This window comes from Stegodyphus dumicola, chromosome 4 (genome assembly GCF_044657685.1).
Source record: "Stegodyphus dumicola isolate Sdum_Otavi_A_Nest chromosome 4, ASM4465768v1".
NCBI classification, from domain to species: Eukaryota; Metazoa; Arthropoda; class Arachnida; order Araneae; family Eresidae; genus Stegodyphus; species Stegodyphus dumicola.
Genome location: NC_140771.1, coordinates 14,811,826 through 14,831,676, shown reverse-complemented (window position 1 = coordinate 14,831,676; position 19,851 = coordinate 14,811,826). Strand labels below are relative to the sequence as shown.

Genomic DNA, 19,851 nt, shown 5'->3' with positions numbered 1-19,851 from the left:
CTTAAAACCAGAACACGAAACAAAATAAATTAGAAAATTTCAAATTTCTAAAAAAATAATAAATCAATTTTATTTTTGAAATCAGGTAGGTTGTCATTTGGTATTTCCGCTGACAAAATTATAATATTAAAAAAAAATAGTTAATGCAGAATGGGAGAGGCACCGAAATTTTTCGAGATTTATTACCAACACTTTCATACAAGTAATGTATGCCAATAAAACCTCTTTTTTCCAAAAAAGCGTTATTTGGTTCCGCCCGGGATCGAACCGGGGACCTTCTGCGTGTAAAGCAGATGTGATAACCACTACACCACAGAACCTGTGACGCCAACTTCAGGTATTTTATTTATCGTGACGAAGACTTATTTTCGGATAGTGAAAAGTTTCTGAGGTTTCAGATAAAGGTCGCCCACCAGCGGACGAGCGGTAAAGTCGCTGAACACTGGTAGTTCGGTCCGAGGTTCGAATCCCGCGAACGGGCTGGCTGCATGGGCGTTTTCGTGGTTTTCCCCATGTGTAACGTGTATACGAGCCAGTTTCCCTTAGAAATTCCTCCACGAAGGCATCCCTCCCCTTAGGCAGATAGCCTTCGAAGCTTTGCCATAATCACACAGGCTCAGATAAAGATCAGAAGCACGAGAACATATTTTAACAATCAAGGTGACATAAGGTCAATAACTTATCTTCGATATTATAAAAGTCAACATAAGCAGAAAAAAGGGGTGGTTTTTTTTTTTTTTTTTTTTTTTTTTTATGTATTGTATCAGTATTTCATAATGGTGTTTTCCAGCAAGTATTTATTTATTTCTTTTTTACAAATGGCAAGCACTTGCCTATAACGGCATTGGCCACTACTAAGGCCAGAAGCGGTGACCATTTTATTGTGGAGGCACCTAATAGGCGGCTACCGGTACCTCCTATAAAGGGACAGACAATTTTACATCCATGCCTTCTTCGGGATTTGAGCCCGGGCTCTTTGGTATCGCTTTCAGCAAGTTTTATTTTATATCAGAAGGATAGCTAGTGCATGGGGATATTAGCTTGTTTCTCAAATCCATCCTTGAAGTCCTCCTAATCGTTGAGCTAGTAATCGAGGCAGTTAGGCTGCCGTGAGTACTGCTTTTGTAGACAATTGTCCTTTATTTGAACATTAACACTTACTCAATTTGGTTATAATTAATACATAGATTTTAAGTTTAAAATATTGACCATTTACTCAGTTGATAGTAAATTGTCAATGTTTTAAACGTAGTTATTAACGTAGTTATAGGTTAGTAGAAATCTAAAGTTTGTTAGTAGCTCTTTACAAAGAGATATCTACAAAAGAGTAGGACGCAGCCTAATGAGTCTTGTCCAGCCCGGGGCCTGTTACACGAAATCTTTTAATAACATAAGGTTTTTGTTGATATGAGCTAAGATCTTTATTATATCTTTGCTGCTGTAATAATCCTGGTAGAGCTGGGCGAGACTAAGATAGATCTCGGTGAGTAGGCGCGAAGTGATCTTTGTGTATCTGATGGAACTCAGGACATTCAAGGATGCAGTGTAGAGCGTCCACATCAGGATCTGCGGTGCAACACACACAGTGAACGTTTCGATTGAGGAAGCGAATATAATACGCGGGGAACTTGCCATGGTTAGTGCAGGCCTGTACGTAATGATGGTCTGTCTTTAGTCTCTTTAGGCTGACCTTAGGGAAAGTTCCGTAAGTAAAGCGCCCTGTGCTTTCTTAGGTCTATCGTGTTCGCCGTTCTTTTATGAGCAGTTGTGTGATGTACGTTTGGCGACCTTTTCAGATATCGAGCTTCTTTATCTACTAGTTACTACTACTACCTTTCTCAACCTTCCCCCGAGGGTTGACTCAGGAGAATTCTGGGAAGTAATGGCTAAGTTCTGTACTTAGGCAGTCTCAACCACGGGACTAGTCACTCTTCACAGGACTAGAACCCGAGTTTATTCTGAGGATGGTTCAGGCTTGGCAGGGACCGTACTGGTACAGTCGTGTCTGCCCCTTAGCTGTGGGGTTGTTACATCGTATGATATGTGGCTATCTTTGTGGGTTTGATCTCATTCGGTCCCTCGTGGGGGACTTGTACTGGTATGGATTACCCTTTTGAATTTTCGATGCTCTCGGAGGGATGACCGGGGCAAAGAGTCTTCGTTTTTTAACTCGTCATAGCGTTCTTTGGTCCCATGCTTCGTGGAAGCCTAAGTGGGACGACCAATGGGACTCACGTCCCTTGGATGGTCTCCGGAGTACGGACGCAATTCCCGGAAGGATCGATACCATGGCAGGGTTCGTCTCTGATGTTCTATGCCTTTTTCAATGGCTCTCTTAGCTTGCTGGTCCGCAATTTCGTTCCCCTCCAGGCCCGTGTAACTACGCACCCAGTTGAGAAAGATCTGGTGGTTTGTTTGTAAAGTAATCATAATTTTTTTAAGGGCTCCAATCTAAGACAAGTCTAAGACTCCAGTCTAAGACAAAACTCGACGATGCACTAATTCGCGATGCACTAAAAGACTCTCTCGATGCCCTTGACGACCAACTCGGCGCTAGACTTCGAGACACTCGCTCAATGACTGACTATCAGCTCGCTAGACGAGGCACGCACACTAACTGACTGCGGACCAGCAGGGTTTATATAGCTTTCGGCTTGTGTTCGAGAACATTCTGGGCTAAACCGGTAAGAATGCGTTCCATAAGGTTCTCCATCCGTCCATGGTATATCGCCAATTTTGTCGCCAAACGGACAATTTCTCGCCAAATGTGGCAATTTTGCATTCCCTTGCCATTTTTATGGCAATCCTAAAACTGCTTTGCGAGGAAGCTATCTCACCGCGCCTGTACATTTCGTAACACTATGTACTACAAATAAATTAAATATTACCAATTGGAGCTCTATTTCAAATAGATGCCAAACAGATTCTAGGAAAAGAATTAATTTTATAAATTGCTTCACACCCGCATAGCTTTATCTAATTAAAGAAAAATTACGCATGCAAAATTGGCCCGAGGATCAATATTGAAACTTTTTTACTGATTAAAGTTTTGTTATCATTTTGTCCATGGAGATGTTTATGGAAATGGAGAAGTATTTATGAGGGCATAATTTTCTTTAAAACTGCTTTAGATTTGCACTTTAATTATGTATGAAATTTTCCCTTGTTGTCTTCTTTTGTCTTTATTTACATCTTTTAATTTTTAATGTATATGAAACATCTTACAAATTTACGTAATTTTAATTCGATTTCTAAATAGCATGTATCTTAATACAGCTATTTACACGTCATGGAAAATTTACGTTTTTTACTTTATGCACTATGTAATCACAAATTAGAAACGCCATTTTATGGCCCTTTTTCACAATTATTAATCTTCAATAAGCAACAGAATAAACAAGAATTTTTACTAGAAAAATTAATTAATGTAAAATCTTTTATAATGCAAAATGAACATGTAAGGTTGTTATTGTTTTGCATAACCAGTTATTTTATGGTTAAGATCTTTACTGCCACTTCTGCTTTCCGTTTTGCTACCAGAATGCAATTTAATTTGAGAGTATTTGAGCTGAGGCTTTCAAATTTTGACACAGAGCATGTTTCTGCCTCTCGAAGCCACGTTAATAGGTATCGCTAGCTCTGATAAGATTGGAATTCTTTGGGATTGCGTTATAGCTGCAGATATTTTAAATTATTACGCCGGGGAGAAGTTTTTGAGACAACTTCGCACTAAATAAATTGAGCAGTTATTGAATATTTTTAATATAGATTTAATTTAAATTTTAACATAGATTTAATTTAAATTTTGAATTTACAGTTATTTTAAGTTACATTACCAGAAGTGGTGGTTGATCCTGTCAAACACGAGAAATGTGGTTTATATTCAAGTTCTGATTGAATAAAAAGGTTTGTTTTTTTTAATCTTTCTTAACAATTTGCAGTTCTTTTTCAGTCCCAGCGATTATTCCTTCTAAGTCTATTAGGAATTGACGTATCAGTTTATGCTGCCGAAGAACACCAAAATCTATAAACGAAAAAAGCAAGTGATTGTAAATAATCCATAGGTGATAAGTCTACATGTATGCATTCTTTAATGTAGAAAAGTAAAATTTATATAAGAATTAAGTTTTAAAGACAATGAAAGCCTGGGTCTTTTCCACAGTAAATGATGATGATGATATAAACGAACGATAAACTTGCAGTCTGGAAACTTTAGATTACAGGCTATAACATTTAAAAAATTATCTTTGCATCATAAATTATCTTATCATCTTTATCTAAAATATAAAATAACGTTTAAATTCGTAGAAAATTTTTACTGCTGGACATAAGATCTTAATTTGGGGGTATTTTTTTATTGATATCATTTTGCGTTCGATAACGGTAGAAATATTATAAAAGTGGGCTAAGTATTTATCCTCTTCTCTTAAACAATATTAATACTTGTTACCACCTAACTAAAAAAAATTAATCTCTACTTTCAAATCAAACTCAATTAAAAATAATTATTAAAAACTCCACAGTTTACATTTGTCTTTCTTTTCTGAACGTAAATTATCATACGTATTTATGTCAAAAAGTGGGGAAATGTGAACGCGCCTCATCCGTAAGCAAACTGAAGAAATGAGACATTTACGATTGTTTAATGTGAGTGTAACTTGTTCGGCTTTTTGATTCTGATACTAGCGAAACAACAGGAAATTTTTAATTTCCACTGTACCTTTGTTTAAATTTCAGGAAAAATATTGTGCTAAGTCCCATCTATACGAATTTTAGCCATCTTTATTGATGCTCATTCCTATTTTTTGTGTCAAAAGAAGCAATTTGCCCAGAAGGATTCTTAATTTCGTTTTCGTTTTGGCATTTTGCGTCGATTAATGATAAGCATTGTTTTACTTTTCAGATTGTTGGCATCAAATATTATCGCCCTATGTTATATTTAAAGAAATTAAATAATGAAGAATCTGCATGAATATTATGTTTCTCACATTGTGATAAAACAACGGTACCTAGAGCCATCAAAATTTGAATAACGTAATCTTCCATAGAATATGGGCATGTGGAAGCCCTAATTTGAATTTGAAATTTGTTTTATTATGGATTTCATCTTTTGTAACACTTAACAAATATTTGATTAGCAAACTAAATGATTTCAAAGCGAGAAATGGCAACACTGTACGGGAGGAGGGGGAAAAAAAAAAAAAAAAAAAAAACCTTTTTATTTCCAGCGCACGAGACTCTGTATTAGAAATTCTAAAGGATATGCTCAGTTTAAAATTATTTTGTGATATTGCTGTTGAACTGAATTTTATGGTTTCAGTGCATAGAACATGATAGTTAATAAATAAATGTAACACATAAAACTTTAAAAAAACGTCCCTTTGGACGTAATTTAAAATCTGAAATCTTTCAGATTTATTTTATTTTATTTATTTATTTTTTAATTTCGGTATTATTAAGTACGAATTCAGTCGTTTTCTAGCTACAGTACTGAGCAGCAGCTCTCTTATTGACAGAAATTCTTGCGTTAGTAAATAAAAGAATTTTTTTTAAATTTATTTTCTTACTTGCCTCATAAGTAATGAATCGTTTTTTAAAATTGGCTCATCAAGATCGAACTTACATTGCAAAAAAAGTAATTATGCCCAGGAGATATAAATTTTTGGTTCACTTTCTTGTACAGATAAAGTAAAAATTTAAGTAAGAAAACTCACATTTAACCATTCCGATTTCGTCGTTCATACGAATTAAATATTACCAGAAGATTTTTATAAATGAAAGTTAAGTGTAATTTTTACAAATGATAACTGGTCACATTCTGTATGGCATCTCATTTTAAAACCATATTTCTCACAAAAAAGAACTACACAAAAGGAGCTTAGTTACAGATGAAAATTTAAAATAATTACTTTAAAATACTAAATTTATAACACGAAAGCTATTAAATACACGCGTAATAAACGATTGTTTAACTCTGTTTATGTAGTCATAAGTTGAGTTGTTTTAGTACAAGTAGTTTTAAGCCGTCTGTCTAATCGGGTGGTTAAAAGAATGACTGTCGCACTCGGTATTGCTATGATTCGTTTAACTTAGAAGCCCCCGAAACATTATTGTTCTAATGTTTTTCTATTTTTTTAGCTCTTTTAGCTGAATTATTTACTATATTTCACTTATTTACATGTTTATTTTGAATTCAATAAGTATTTATTTCGCTTTTTATAAGGTAATAAATTGATAATGTTTTAAATCTGGAATTAATAAAGGAAACGAAGCAAAGGTAGGGAAAAAAGCCAAAAGATGGAAATTTTGTCTTTCATACCATCTTCTGAAAATAACAAAGAATTTCATAGAACTAAAGTAAAGCTAAAATAGAAGAAAGATAACATAGCTGTCATAGAACTAACGTTGTACCTCAGAATTTTCAAAATGAAAATGAAACGCTATAATATTGTATTTGTGAGAGATGAAAATATTAATAGAATGAAGAAAACATAGAGAGAAAAATATTAATGAAGCAAATTAAGAGATTTTAGAAGAGCAGAAAATTTGCAATTCAGAAAATTTCAAATTTTGCTGTCTGTACTTATCACCAAATATGCTATAACAAATATGCTATATTAAAGCGATATAACATTTCTGCTGGTAAATATTAACGAAAAACATATCTACTTATATTTTAAGAAGTACACCTCAGAATACTAATAAAATATTCTTTTTATTAATATTTATGATTAATTTTTTAAAAAGAATGCACACACACACACACACACACACAAAAAAAAAAAAAAAAAGTCAACAGAAATGTGAAGGGATGACACTTTTATCACTGGAACAAAAGAGAAATTTATTAATGGTTATAATTATCGGAAAACAGCAAAGTGTCACTTTAGTCTGCCCATCCCCCCAAAAACAGAAAAAAGTAAAACCTTTCATTAAAATATACAACTGTATCCATTGTTCCTGTTTCTGTATCGCAATTTTAAGGGTTCTAAGTGTGTCCGTGATTGCTACCTTTTGAATATCAGATCTCTAAAAATATTCTTGCAGACAGCTATGATTCTGAAACTAAATGCTTATAAGCGGAAATTTCAATAAATGAATATTTTGTTTATTTATTTATGTATTTTTTGATAACGTGTAGGTATGTCTGCTTTCAAAACTGTGGCTTTAAAAAATGGGTGTGTATCCATTTATCTTAGTTTGCTAGCGTACCACAATTGACATATAAGCATATCATGCAAAATGCATTCTGTTTTAAAAACTGAAAATTATTCAACAATGAGAAATACTATAAAAAACATTTCCTATAAGAAATCTAAAACTTCATATTTAATTTCCAGAAATTAGTCAAATAAACATTTGTTTACTTTTCCAACTATAGATGGCGCCACGTCTCGATTACGTATATCCCATGATTCTATGCGCGTTGTTATGGTGTTGACCACAATCGGAACTTCGGGAGTTAACTAGCTACTTGAAATCAAAATTAATTTTAAATTTAAAAATGATAATCTGTATATTTTCTTCATGTTTATCTTATAGGAGAGATAGAGGATCGTATTTCTACCTATATTTGTGATAACATGCCCGTGGGTCGCTCAAAAATGGATGCAAAAAGAGACTCAGAATCTGTCAACATTGAAGAAACAGTAAGTATTATTACTGATGTGTATTTTATGTATCAAACGTTTCAATCAAAATTTTTTGTAATAATAATTATTAATTTTGTTAAAAAAATTAATTAAATCATGCAGTCAAGCTTTTATTCTATCATTTACAAAGTCTGACAGGCGATGTCGGCTGATTGAAAACAAACCGTGTTTCAAAATATTCTGCACGGGTTTGTTTTGATTATGATACGGTATTAGGGATCATATACAATAAAAAAACGCGCATCATGTGAGTATGTACCTTAATATTCTGAAACTGTGTTAGTATTTTAAATAACGAGAATATTTTCCGATATTTCCTTCCGTATCAGATAGAATTTCGTCCTTCGGATTTTATTTAATTTTTGCGATATCATATTTCACTTTCAAAAATCGCTTATTAGGCTCTTCTTCTACTTTTAAATCCTTAAAAATTACTTTAATTGATACCTTATCCATGCATTAAAATATCAGAATTGTTGATGTATCTTTTTTAATATTCCATCTATATTAAGTTTTTCATTTAAATTTATTGTGATCTGTAATCAAAATGTTAAATTACAAAATTGAAAATTTCTCGATTAAGTAAGTAGTCGTATTATTGTTAATTTAAAAGTGTAAATACTTGTGTAACGACGAAATATTTGGTTGCATATTTACTTGCACACTTAAAACTCTGGATATCACTTCTCTACTGTATATAAAGACATAAAGTAAGAAAGTTAGAAATAAAGCTTCACAAAGACCAAACATTTTGAAATTCGTAATTAATAAATTAAAAATAATCCTTTAAATGCAACAAAAAATTTAATTAAATGTCAATAACCATATGTGGTTTTTTTTTTTTTTTTTTTTTTTTTTTTTAATTTTGGCATGTACTTACTTCACAATTTTTAAAAAATTCATGGAAGATGGGGTTGACTTTTGCAAAATTTCTAAAGTGGAAGAAAATGTGTATACGTAAAATAGTTTTAAAGTATTTTGGAATTTTCGTAAATTAAATTGTATGACACCTTAATGACTCATTTTTCACAACCTCCTGCATCTTTTTTTAAATTTACTTCCTGTTTAGCTCTTGTGTTGTTTAAAATTTTGTTAAAAATGCATGCTGTACAACTTATTTCTCCATTTATAAGTAATTTGATTTTTTTAATTTTTAATTAATTTTTCGTTTTAAATTGTTGATATTATGTGTAGATAACGAAAAATTTATTTTAGAAATATTAAGCGGGATTTGTTTCGTTGGCTGGAACACTTAACGATCCGTATTGATATTTTTCTGAGCTTCAGTTATCCAGATTACTTGCTCGTCACGCTTTCGCAACAAAACAAACTTTTTTTTAAAAAACCTTATTTTTTGGAGGCGGGAGAATTTATGTCAATCTTATTAAGCGAAAATATATGTACTACGTTGTTTTTAAGTATTTCAGTGTTCATCAATTTTAAAAAGCTTGTTTCGATATATAAATATACAGTATTAGAAAAATATTTTATTGTCAGTAAGCCAGCAAATATTCGTAAGTATCAACTATATAGTACATTATGTATTTAACGTATCTTAGTTTTCAATTTGTTAAATTAAAAAAAAAAATAAATAAATAAATAAAGCTTTTAGTTAAAAGACAATTTATATGAGTATACTAGTTTGTGGCCTGTTTTTATTGGACTGAATACAATAATTAAGAAATTATCTTTGAAATTAAGCTTTAAAAAAGTTTTAGACCAGTAGCTTTTAGATTGCTGTATTATAATCGCTATTGATAAATAATGTAGAATCTAAATGTATGTATGTTCAGTGTATATATATCACTTGAACATGTGCACCTTTAAGGTAGAATTTTGAATTTGTTTTTTAGTTAATTCATATTTTGTGTGAATTTAATGAAATTTTGATTAATAAACTCAGGCAATTTAAAAGCAGTGTGTTGCTACCCGGCAGAGAGTGATATACCTATGTTTCAAATTCAGTCAGAAAACTCATCGATTTAAAAGAAATGTGTTGCCATTCGGGAAAGCGTAAGCTATTTATCTCTAATATTTAATCCACAAACTCAGCGGTTTAGAAGAAATGCTACTGACCGAAATATATTTTTTCCCTCGAGAGCCTGTGTGTTGCCATTCAGCAAAGCTCAAAATATTTAACTTTTCTTTCATATTTAATATACTTGCTATTAATTAACAAACTAAGAGATTTAAAAGCAATAAGAGCAGTTATTCATCTCTATTGATATTTATTATTAGCTACAGCCATTAAGTCACGGTAGCTAAATGCGTTAAAATAATTGCAATACGTTTTTCTTTTCCGACTTAAAAGTGTTTACCTGGCCTTTATTTTCGCTATTGTTGATTTCGAAGTCCTATTTTTCCAATTACAGAAGTGTTTTAAATGATGAAAATATTCATGTTTTGGCAATGTCAGATTTAAAAAATAAATAAATAAATAATAATTTTGGGCAAATAATGAAATCCCGATTCCTAAACTTATATTTGGGAAAATTTTATACTTGTTATGAAAAAATAAAAATATAAGAAGTTTGACTTCTATACGACAAAAATTGACCAAGATATTTAATTTGCAGTTTTTGTTGTCATTTTCAACTTCTTTTGAGAGATCGGCGATCGGAGAAAGTTTAGCTGAAGTGCAGAAAGAAAAAAACAGTGTGTTTAATTTAATAAGCCATACAAGGAAGTCATGTGTGCCCACATCAGCGTTTTTATAATGACTTTTTAGGCAGCCATTATATAAAATGCCAAGTATAGAGTATCTCAGCTGCAATGACCAAGATTTATCCTGTAAATGCGGATCATAAATAGTTACACTTCTATAAACTATTTTAAACTAATAGGAAATAAATTCGCTATTGCTAATTGAGTTCATCTTTGAAACATAAATAAATAAATATTTAATTACGACTTCTAAAGAGTTTTATATTAAATTTATAGAAGCTCTGAAGACATGATATAGTTAATTGTTTTGTGCGGATTTTGTTCGAATGTCATTCATCTGTAACGTTAGTTCAAATATTTAAAAATTATTTCAGTATTGTTCAAGTTCTTTAATATTTAATTATTATAGTACTTGCTATTGGCTTCTTTAGATAAAGGTTATATTGTTTATGGCTTCTTTAGATAAAGGTTATAGTGTTTAATTTTAATTAATTTATTTATTCATTCGTTTATTTGGTTTTAGTGTAGAATTGGGTGCCCCTTCGATTAGCGACAAATTTTGGCGATGAAACCTCATCTCTGGCTACCATAATAGTTTTAACTGTTTTAGCTTCTTGATTTTTTTAAAATGGAAATAGATTGATGTGTACATGGACTAAGTTAAGGCAGTGCGCATTGCCTAATTTGTGAAATTCTCTGATGTTTTTTTTTTAAGTGAAAATAGATCGTTGTGTACATGGACACAGAGTTTGTGCAATTCTTTGACCTCTTATTTTGATTTTGTTTAGCGGCCATCTTGAAATTGTGCCTTCCCGGCGCCGATTTTGGCGTAAAAAAAATCGCCAAAAAACAAGGGGCACCCAATTGTAAATTTTTACCATTTATTTTATTACATATGGTTAACTAGCATACTACTCGCTGAAAAATCAGCAATAGCAAAGCACAAGATGGTTTAAAAATTATATAAATGGTTATTTTTATAACAAAACACACAATTCCGAAGTGAATTACAAATTATCCTCAAAATTCCAAATTTCTACATTTTGCAGCCTTTTGTTTTCACCCCTTCCCCGTTCTGGCTTAATTTTCGACTACCAATGTGTTCCTGCACCTACATGAAGCATGTGTCACGCATTTGTTAAATTCAAATTCATAGAATGATTTTAGAAGCTAACTTTCATAACAGTGTGGATGAGAAGAATTTTTTCCCACAAGACATCGTAACTAATAATTATGTGTATAATGCTTTCTAAACTGAAAGAAAGCATATAATTCATCATTAAAATAATTACATTAAAGTAATTACATATTTAGGGTTTTATGGTAATTAACCAGTTATCTTATTATTTTATCTGCATTTATTTCACTTCTACTTTTGTCGGCTCCTAGCAAGATGCAAATTAATTAATGTGTTTTTAAACTCAGAGCTTTTGAGTTAGTAGTTATTATTCACTGTCATTCTATTATTTCTTTAGCATTCGAATTATTTAAAGCAGTTGGTTTTTGTCAGATGTGAATTGCTCTGTAATCAATTGAAGGTTTGAGCCTAAGTTACGGATATGAATGTATTATGCGTTCAAATTTAAAGCCCGACTTGGCAGTCGCTTAATAAAGATTTGCCCTAAAAGGCCATAGCCTTGAAGTTCGATGCTCCAAAGAATAGGAAATGTAAACTGTATAGGGGCCCATTTATTTTGCATTTAATTTTTCTGATTTACCCGCAATCTGCAGAGACTCGGCTTTTCTGCTATGTAATATGTCGTGTAAGCCTCAGCCTAACGAATCAACAAAAAGATTTATTTTAGGTGGTGTTATTTTATTTAAATGGTATTGGATAAAAAAAGTTAAGACTGGATTATAAAGTCATCTGTTTTTACGATTTTAGAAGCTAACTTTCATAACAGTGAGGAACCGTCAATGTATACTCTCATGTCCAAAATTATCTTTACATAGATTAAATCACGGATTTCTCATAAAATATGAACTATAATTATATGAATATCTGTGGAATGATACATAGCATCATAACACATAAATACCGAGGAAAAGATTTACTAGCAATAAATAGCATTGTTAACCACAGTTGTGGGAAATTAATTTACTCCTTCACCAATGTTGTCTTCAAAGCATTTACATCTCGTATCACACATTCAAAACATTTCGGAAGAACAACTCTAGAATATTATTTCTGTTTTGTCACACGATACGAAACAACCAATCACCGTAGATCATTTTGGGGTTACCACGTAAAGGGGAAACTAGTTCACCATTACAAATGATGGTTGATGACGAGAAATTTGATGCTGATAGCTGATTGGTTGTTAAAAAAAGGCGAACAACTTAAAAATATTTTGTGAAAGGAAAAAACTTGTGCGTCTTCTGTTTCACGAGAGAATGGTGTACACACCCAAAGAATATGTATTGCTAAGAAGGAAAACTTCGCAGCAGCAGGACTAGCTCCCTTCGAACGAAAAGGGAAACAGCTGCGCATGCGTGAAATATCTGTCGCCAAAGCTCGAAGCTGATGTCGAAGTTCGAACACGTTCCACGGTCACGTTTATTAAGAATTTAAAGCTGTGTGATTCCATTTTTTTCCCTCCATATTGACGGGTATAAAATCAGACATCAAACTGCGATATGGTTAATGCAAGTTCAACAGCCAGTGAAAGTGAAACTTCAACTAATTTTCTTATTCATCTTAACCCGTGTTCCTCAATTTCTGTATACGTCGCAAAAGAAAAAATGTCGGCTAAGTCCGGTACATCACAGAGGGGGAAATTCTCGCCAACAGGTTTCGTCACCAAATCCTTTAGCGAATTTTCCCTCTTCTTTCTAGCGGTGTAGAAGACAAACTACATTACGTCTATGGAGCGTTTCCTTCTTTACATAGACGTTCTTTGACACACCCGGGTACCTGGGCCGAAGGCCTTATCCCTATCAAACCTCATTTCAGTGGTAAAGCAGGAAAATTGTTTGAAGCAGTTGTGCATCTGAAATAAATTGATGTTTGACACCAGCTTAAGATGAAGAGGTCTCGTGCAGATATCTTTCCGAGGTAAGACCCATAAGTTGTATATCAAGTTAAGATGAGGAGATTTTGCTGGCCACAGTATTCGCTGAATGTCTTCACTTTCAAGAAACTCATCAACGATGTTTGCTTATTGTGGATGAGCATTACTATCGCCATAAATAAATCGTTAGATCCATATGCAGTTCTGGCTGGTCACAGATCCGCTGTTGAAAACGTGTGGGGGCATATTTCCATCGATCATTATTCTTTTCCTTATCACCTCACTTGCATTACCGAAATAGTCACATTCCATAAAGTTTAAAGGAAGATTTCGAATTCCTGACTCATTGCAGCTATAAACATGTTTAGAATTAGATGTTAATCTAGAATTTGACTCATCAGTAATGAGAACATGGGACCATTGGTGTTCACTCCAGTTCTGATGTTACTTGCATCAGTTAAAGTGATCTGTTTCTTATTGTGTAGACAGTGAAATATATAACCTTGGCTTTCTGTCATAAAAGCCATTTTCATTAACTTCTGTGTACAGTTTACCGTGATAAAAGTTCCAGCGGCGATTAGAAGCTCTGAACTTAAGTGATCATCAGTAGTCTTCCTGTTACGACAGGCAGCTATTGCCAGGTATTCGATCTTGAGAAGCAGTTGTTATTCGCTTACGACCTTGTGCAGGCTTCCATATAACAGTTCCAGATTTCTGAAATTGTTTCCATAGTATAGAGACTGTCTTGAAATATTCACACATTTTACTGTTTCCATGATTATCTGCCCTGCTTATAAACGGCCGATGTTTCGCTACTTCACGATTTCTTCCATATGATACTTCGGAGCCATAACAAATCGTTTTGAGTCTTTACTGAAATTAAAAGCTGTGTTGATGAAATTCATTCTGATATTCACAGAAACACTTTGATCACTTTTAAATGGATAATGCTAATTAGGTGAGTCTTTCACACCTTCCCTGCAAAAATGGATTACATCGACTGGATACTTCATAGAATATTATTATTTCTGATTATGTAAAGATAAATTTGAGCAGGAATGTAAATCGACATCATAATCTCAATTTGAATAAACTCCATATTTGATGATAATATAGAAAAGTACTGGTTTACGTTTTTATACCTTTTTATTTGACTAATTAAATCAGAAACCACTTCCAAAGAATCATGCGAAGTAAACCTTAGAAACACTGTCTTTGTGAGATCTCTTAAGAAGTATATATTTTAGGGCTTTTATTATATTGTTTTGGAAGGAGGGGATTATTTATACAGTAAGCGTTATTTCGTTCAAAAAAAACTGGAATAAAATACGAAAGTTAGCAGTGCAATTTTGCACAGTGTGTTTTTTGCATATTGTTTTGTATTAATCTTTTTATTGGTTATATTCAGGGCTGGCGCCAGAGCCGGTGCACTGGCTGGCACAATTTAGGGGCACCGAAAATTTTAGAATTTAGACTTTCTAAATATTCGGAAAGAACTGGTTCTTAAGTTCTGCTTTAACGGTTTTACACTGTTCTGGAAAGTTCTGCATTGTTCTGAAGAGTAAACGACGACTGCGCGCTGTTTAACGGTTTTAGTAAGAACTGATAGAGGGAACGCAACAACGACGGCATGATTCTAAGATGGATGTCGTGAGCGCAGCATTAGTATGATATTAAACGCCCTGAATGTTAACCCTGTGGTGTGGTTGTGCGAAATCTTATGTTAAGCTTCGTTCAGACAACGGTCTTGCCGTCATAAAGCTTTGGGGTTTAAGTCATGAAAGTCATTAAGCCATTCGTACGTATTTAGCAGGGTTTAAGCCGTAGCCAGCGAAGGAAGGGAAAGTTTGGCATGCTGAAATATGTAGCTGACATTGCGAAACCATCGACCGATGTTTTCTTCGCTGTGATTGGTTAGCTTTTATACCAAGTGGCATAAAGTTGAGAAGTTAGAACACTTAGGCAAAATCCTTAAACCAGTTTTTCTGACATAGCAAGGTCTAATTGCCTAGTAACGAAGCTCGACCTAGACCACTTATGATTTTAAAATCACCCTGTGTATGAAGCTTTACAGACAGTGATCTTCCTCCTGTTTTTCTATTGTCTTGGCACCCTTACAGTTATTTGATTTATTTAATATTTGATTTTGCTCATGTTTTGAAAGTCAAGTGTGGAAATTTCAGGAATAAGCCTGTTGATTTGTATGAATTACTCACATTATACCGTTATTCCTCGCATATTTTCTAGTTATATTAACATCGCAGTGTCTAATAACATATCTTTAATTCTACTTCCTTGTAATTCGAATTTCGCCTTTTCTTATTGTCATCTCTGCTACTCTTTAGGCGTCAGGTCATCCATGAATAATTAGAAAAGGTATGTATATATAGTCGACTCATCGAAACTGTTGACTGAATGTCAGTTCTTGTTTGCTTCTTTGTGATTGGTTGGTTCTTGTATTAGGATGACGTAAAGTTCAACAGTTAGAAGGGAAAGGCTCGACGGCAACTTCGCACTTAAGCTTTACATAAAACTAGTTTTATTTCAATGATTATGCTATTAAATTACTCAGTTGCCTTTCCTGCTTTCGACGTATCAAACTCATTATGTGAAGCTGTCTTATAATTGAACTTTCTCTCTTATCAATTCAGGTTCATCTTATATTCTGTTTGTATAGTATATATATTTTATTTGTAATAGTACTTTACAAGACAATTAACTATAAAATGCAAAACAAAGACCAGAAAATGGACATCAGTATATCTATAAACAGAAGTCGTTCCTCGCCACCAAGTAGCGCTCCCAAAGCCGCATGCAGCGGCCATTGTTTTTTATTATGGCTGTAATGTTTTGATTATTTTAATTATTCTAGAAGTTTGATTATTTTACTTATTCTAGGATTATTCAAGAAATTCTTATTAAGTTTTAAAATAAATATTTAAAAGACAACTGCTCTTCCCCTGTTGTCCAGAAATTTTAATGGCTTCACGTAGGTACCGTTGTTGTATCACAATGCGACAAACATACATACAATTATCAGATTCTTCATTATTTAATTTCTTTAAATATAATACAGGGCGATAATATTTGCTGGCAACAATTTGAAAAGTGATACGGTCTTTTAAAATTTTCAACGCAAAATCGCAAAACGAAAACGATAGTCCTTCAGGGCAAATTGCCCCTTTGTACTTAAAATTCCTTTTATTGTTACTTTATCTTGCTAACCTCTTTTTAATTTCATCTGTGATCTTCGTGTTACTTCACTCATTGTATTATTCTATTCTTGTATATATTAAATTTAATGTATGTAAAATATTTGTGTTTATATTATTTCCACCAATACAGTATTGCATGATGCCAGTGTTTCTTCCACATTTCCCAACAGAAACTCTCTTATCTCATTTATAGTTAAATAAGACTTTTTCTTTTCTTTACAGTTGTCACGTTGTTCTGAAAGTTTCAACAATGGTGGAGCAGATCAGATTCCCAAAATATACGATAAACTACATAGTTTTCATTCCAAGAAAGACATTACTTCTGATAGTGAAATCTTAATAAATTCCGGTTTAACTCTCTGCGGAATAAATCCACTCTCCAGTGCAGTACGATCACTTGACAAGGACCAGTCTGCTGGAAAATCTGTCTCCAAACGATTCACTGAAGAACTGCAGAATTCTTCCAATTCTGGTGAAATTCCTGTGAAAAGAAATTGTGACCAGGAATCGTTATTACCAAATTCTGACTGTTCTGAAGAATATTCTAATAACTATGCTTCTGTGATAAAAGATACTGATAGTTGTGAAACAAACTGCCAGCAGAACATTTCAAGTAACGAGTATTCAAGTGATATTAACTACGGAACTGATTCCGTTGTTAAAGAGGATCAGTCTTCAAATACTCCAGATAATTCCAATGAGATGCCTGCTGTTGAAGATTCTAGTAGTTTAGATTCTCGAAGGACTCGAAGAAGTAAGCCTTGTTTTCTTTTCTTCCGAATTACATGTGGTAATAATTATCAAATTGTGTAATGCCATAGTGATAGAATTCAGCTTCAGTTTTTTTCGCCACCTTAAGCAATTAGTGTAGTTAAATTAAGCATGTTATTAATTCAAAACGAAGTATACCTTTATCTAGTTGTAGCTTGTTAAAAGAAATTAGTTGGCGCCTTTAGAAAACTGGTGCTTTAGGCGGCTAATCAATTTTTTAAAAGCTTGAAATGAAAACAATGTGTTTGTTGATCAAGTAGTAAATCTTAGTTACTACTAAATTATTTTTAACGCTTAATGAAGACGTTTGGTGTTGTGCACAAACTAATTATAGCAACATATTTTAAATAACTTTAGTTAATGAATCAGAGAGCCGATTTATGAGCTTTTCTGAAGAATTGTTTGCACCCATTCGGTTGAGAAACCTCTTAAGAGGATTAAAAGGCAAAAATAAAATCTCTTTTTATCTGACCGGGAATACCGTACAAAATATTTCTTTTTTCCCTCGATACCATGTCTTGTTATTAATAACTTATTATTTTTTACTTTGTCTTATTATTTTGTTTAAAAATTGTCATACATTGCTATAGTTTAATTTATTATTCTTGCATTTGTCATTTATTTAAGTTAATTTATCAATACGTTTATTTATTTTTCGTATTTTGTGTAATTATTTATGTTTATTTTGTTTATAATAACTTTATTTATATATTTTTATTCTCTATCTCTCTCAGTTTTCCAGAAAACTCTCTGCACATCTAATTTTAAAAATTAAGTTTCGATCAAGGCTTAAGCTAAGTAAAAGAATGGAATAATTATTTGTTAAAGTATAACAGTGCTTCACATAAAGAATGCACATATGGGGTTGGGCTCTTCGAGAAAAATATGCCTATTAGAACCTATGTAACAAAAGGAGGCAGAAATTAACTTGGGCACAAGCTGTGGAATAAAGAATAAAATTATTCTTTGCTACTTAATACAAGGGAGACTGAAACTAAAACCCTAATAGTTTTATCACTCATAATATCTCAGAGCTTTTAAGAAACAGGATGCTGTGTATCCTTTGGAAATTGAATTAAAAGCTTAACAATCACCAAATTTATTTTTAAAAAATGGATAGTTGGAATCTTCACATACTGTATAAAGAAACATCTGATAGGAAAGACTTGCCACTGAAAACTGTGCTATTTCTTGATCCTTTGATCATGCCTCTGACTACCGAAATATTTGGAGGAAGAACTGGCATACAGGTTTGTAAAATGGTTCATCAGATTTCAGAACATTGATTATATTTTTAAAAATATTGCATGCGCCATAGTAATTGATATATGTGAAGAATCCAAAATTCACCAAGATTTCCTTGATTGCATGCCTTGTTGGCCATATGGCATACATCCTAGAAAATTTCGTGAGTTCTGGTTCTTTTCGTATATCAGTTATTATTGCATGTATGATAGTCATAGCTTTATGTTTTGAATTCCGATGAATTATTTATTGTAGCTCTGTAAGACTACGTAAAGACACAGTACCTGCTGCTTAGCATAACTTCTTTGTGTCAGATGATGCCAACTTCATGAAAACTAAGTACAAAAACACATGTAAAACAACAACAATAAAAATTCTTTAATGTCTGACCAATGATGAAATAGATAATATTAAAATCTGAAACGTTTCAGATTTTAAATTACATCCAAAGGAGCGTTTTTTTAACGTTGTGTGTGTTACCTTTATTTATTAAATATCATGTTCTTCGCACTTAAACCATAAATTTCAATTCAATAGCAATGTCGCAAAATAATTTTAAAACAGCCTATCTTTAGAATTTCCGATACACAGTTCCGCGCGCTGGAGATAAAAGGTCCCCCCCCATATTCGCAGTAGGATTACGTCATTCAAAATTCGATGGCTCTATGTACCGTTGTCTTATCACAATGGGAGAAATATACATACATTTATGCAGAGTTTTCATTATTTAATTTTTTTAAATATAATGCAGGACTCTAACATTTGGTGACAACAGTTTGAAAAGTGAAACGGACATTTTTAGTGATTCAACGCAAAATCGCAAAACGAAAACAGTAGTCCTTCAGGGACAAAGCCCCTTTGAACTTAAAAAAGGAAATCGAACTAAATTTCATCTGATATGACAGTCAGAAAATTCTGAAAAGGCGTATTCAACACCGTGGAAGTCGTTAAATGTAAGAAGAGATCTCTTTAGCTCAGGCTTCGAGAAATCTCTGTCTTGACGTCCAGGATAAACAAGTGAGTGAGACAACCAGGAGCGGAGTGTTTTCACAACACTGATTTGGAAGAAAAGGATGTGTTAATCTGCTTGAAGAATACGAAAAAGAGTTTACACTGAAGAACTACAAACTTCTTGGACATGAACACGAAGAAATCCAAAGAGAAGTTCTTTCTGAATAAAACGAAAAGAACACGTGATCGCAGCTTGATGCAATCATCAAAGGCCTACTGAAGAATTGGGGAAGATATCCAGGTGACAAGTAGTGACACGCCATTCGAGCTAAAGTGAATAGA

General features: G+C 32.9%; 1 protein-coding gene and 1 non-coding gene across 3 annotated transcripts in view; one reads left to right on the top strand and one right to left on the bottom strand.

Moving 5' to 3' along the window:
* Nucleotides 1-247: 247 nt before the first annotated feature.
* Nucleotides 248-320, bottom strand: TRNAV-UAC (transfer RNA valine (anticodon UAC)). The gene has a single exon. It is a non-coding gene; the product is annotated as a tRNA-Val (tRNA).
* Nucleotides 321-7,425: 7,105 nt separating this feature from the next.
* The window catches only part of LOC118204174 (E3 ubiquitin-protein ligase RNF220-like), a 97,343-nt gene continuing 84,917 nt past the window's right edge, over nucleotides 7,426-19,851 (top strand). For both annotated transcript variants that reach the window (XM_085814589.1, XM_035376502.2), the window contains exons 1-2: nucleotides 7,426-7,649; nucleotides 16,765-17,296. In XM_085814589.1, coding sequence (XP_085670715.1) covers nucleotides 7,584-7,649; nucleotides 16,765-17,296 — 598 coding nt within the window. In that variant the 5' untranslated portion in view covers nucleotides 7,426-7,583. The remainder of the gene's footprint in view (nucleotides 7,650-16,764; nucleotides 17,297-19,851) is intronic.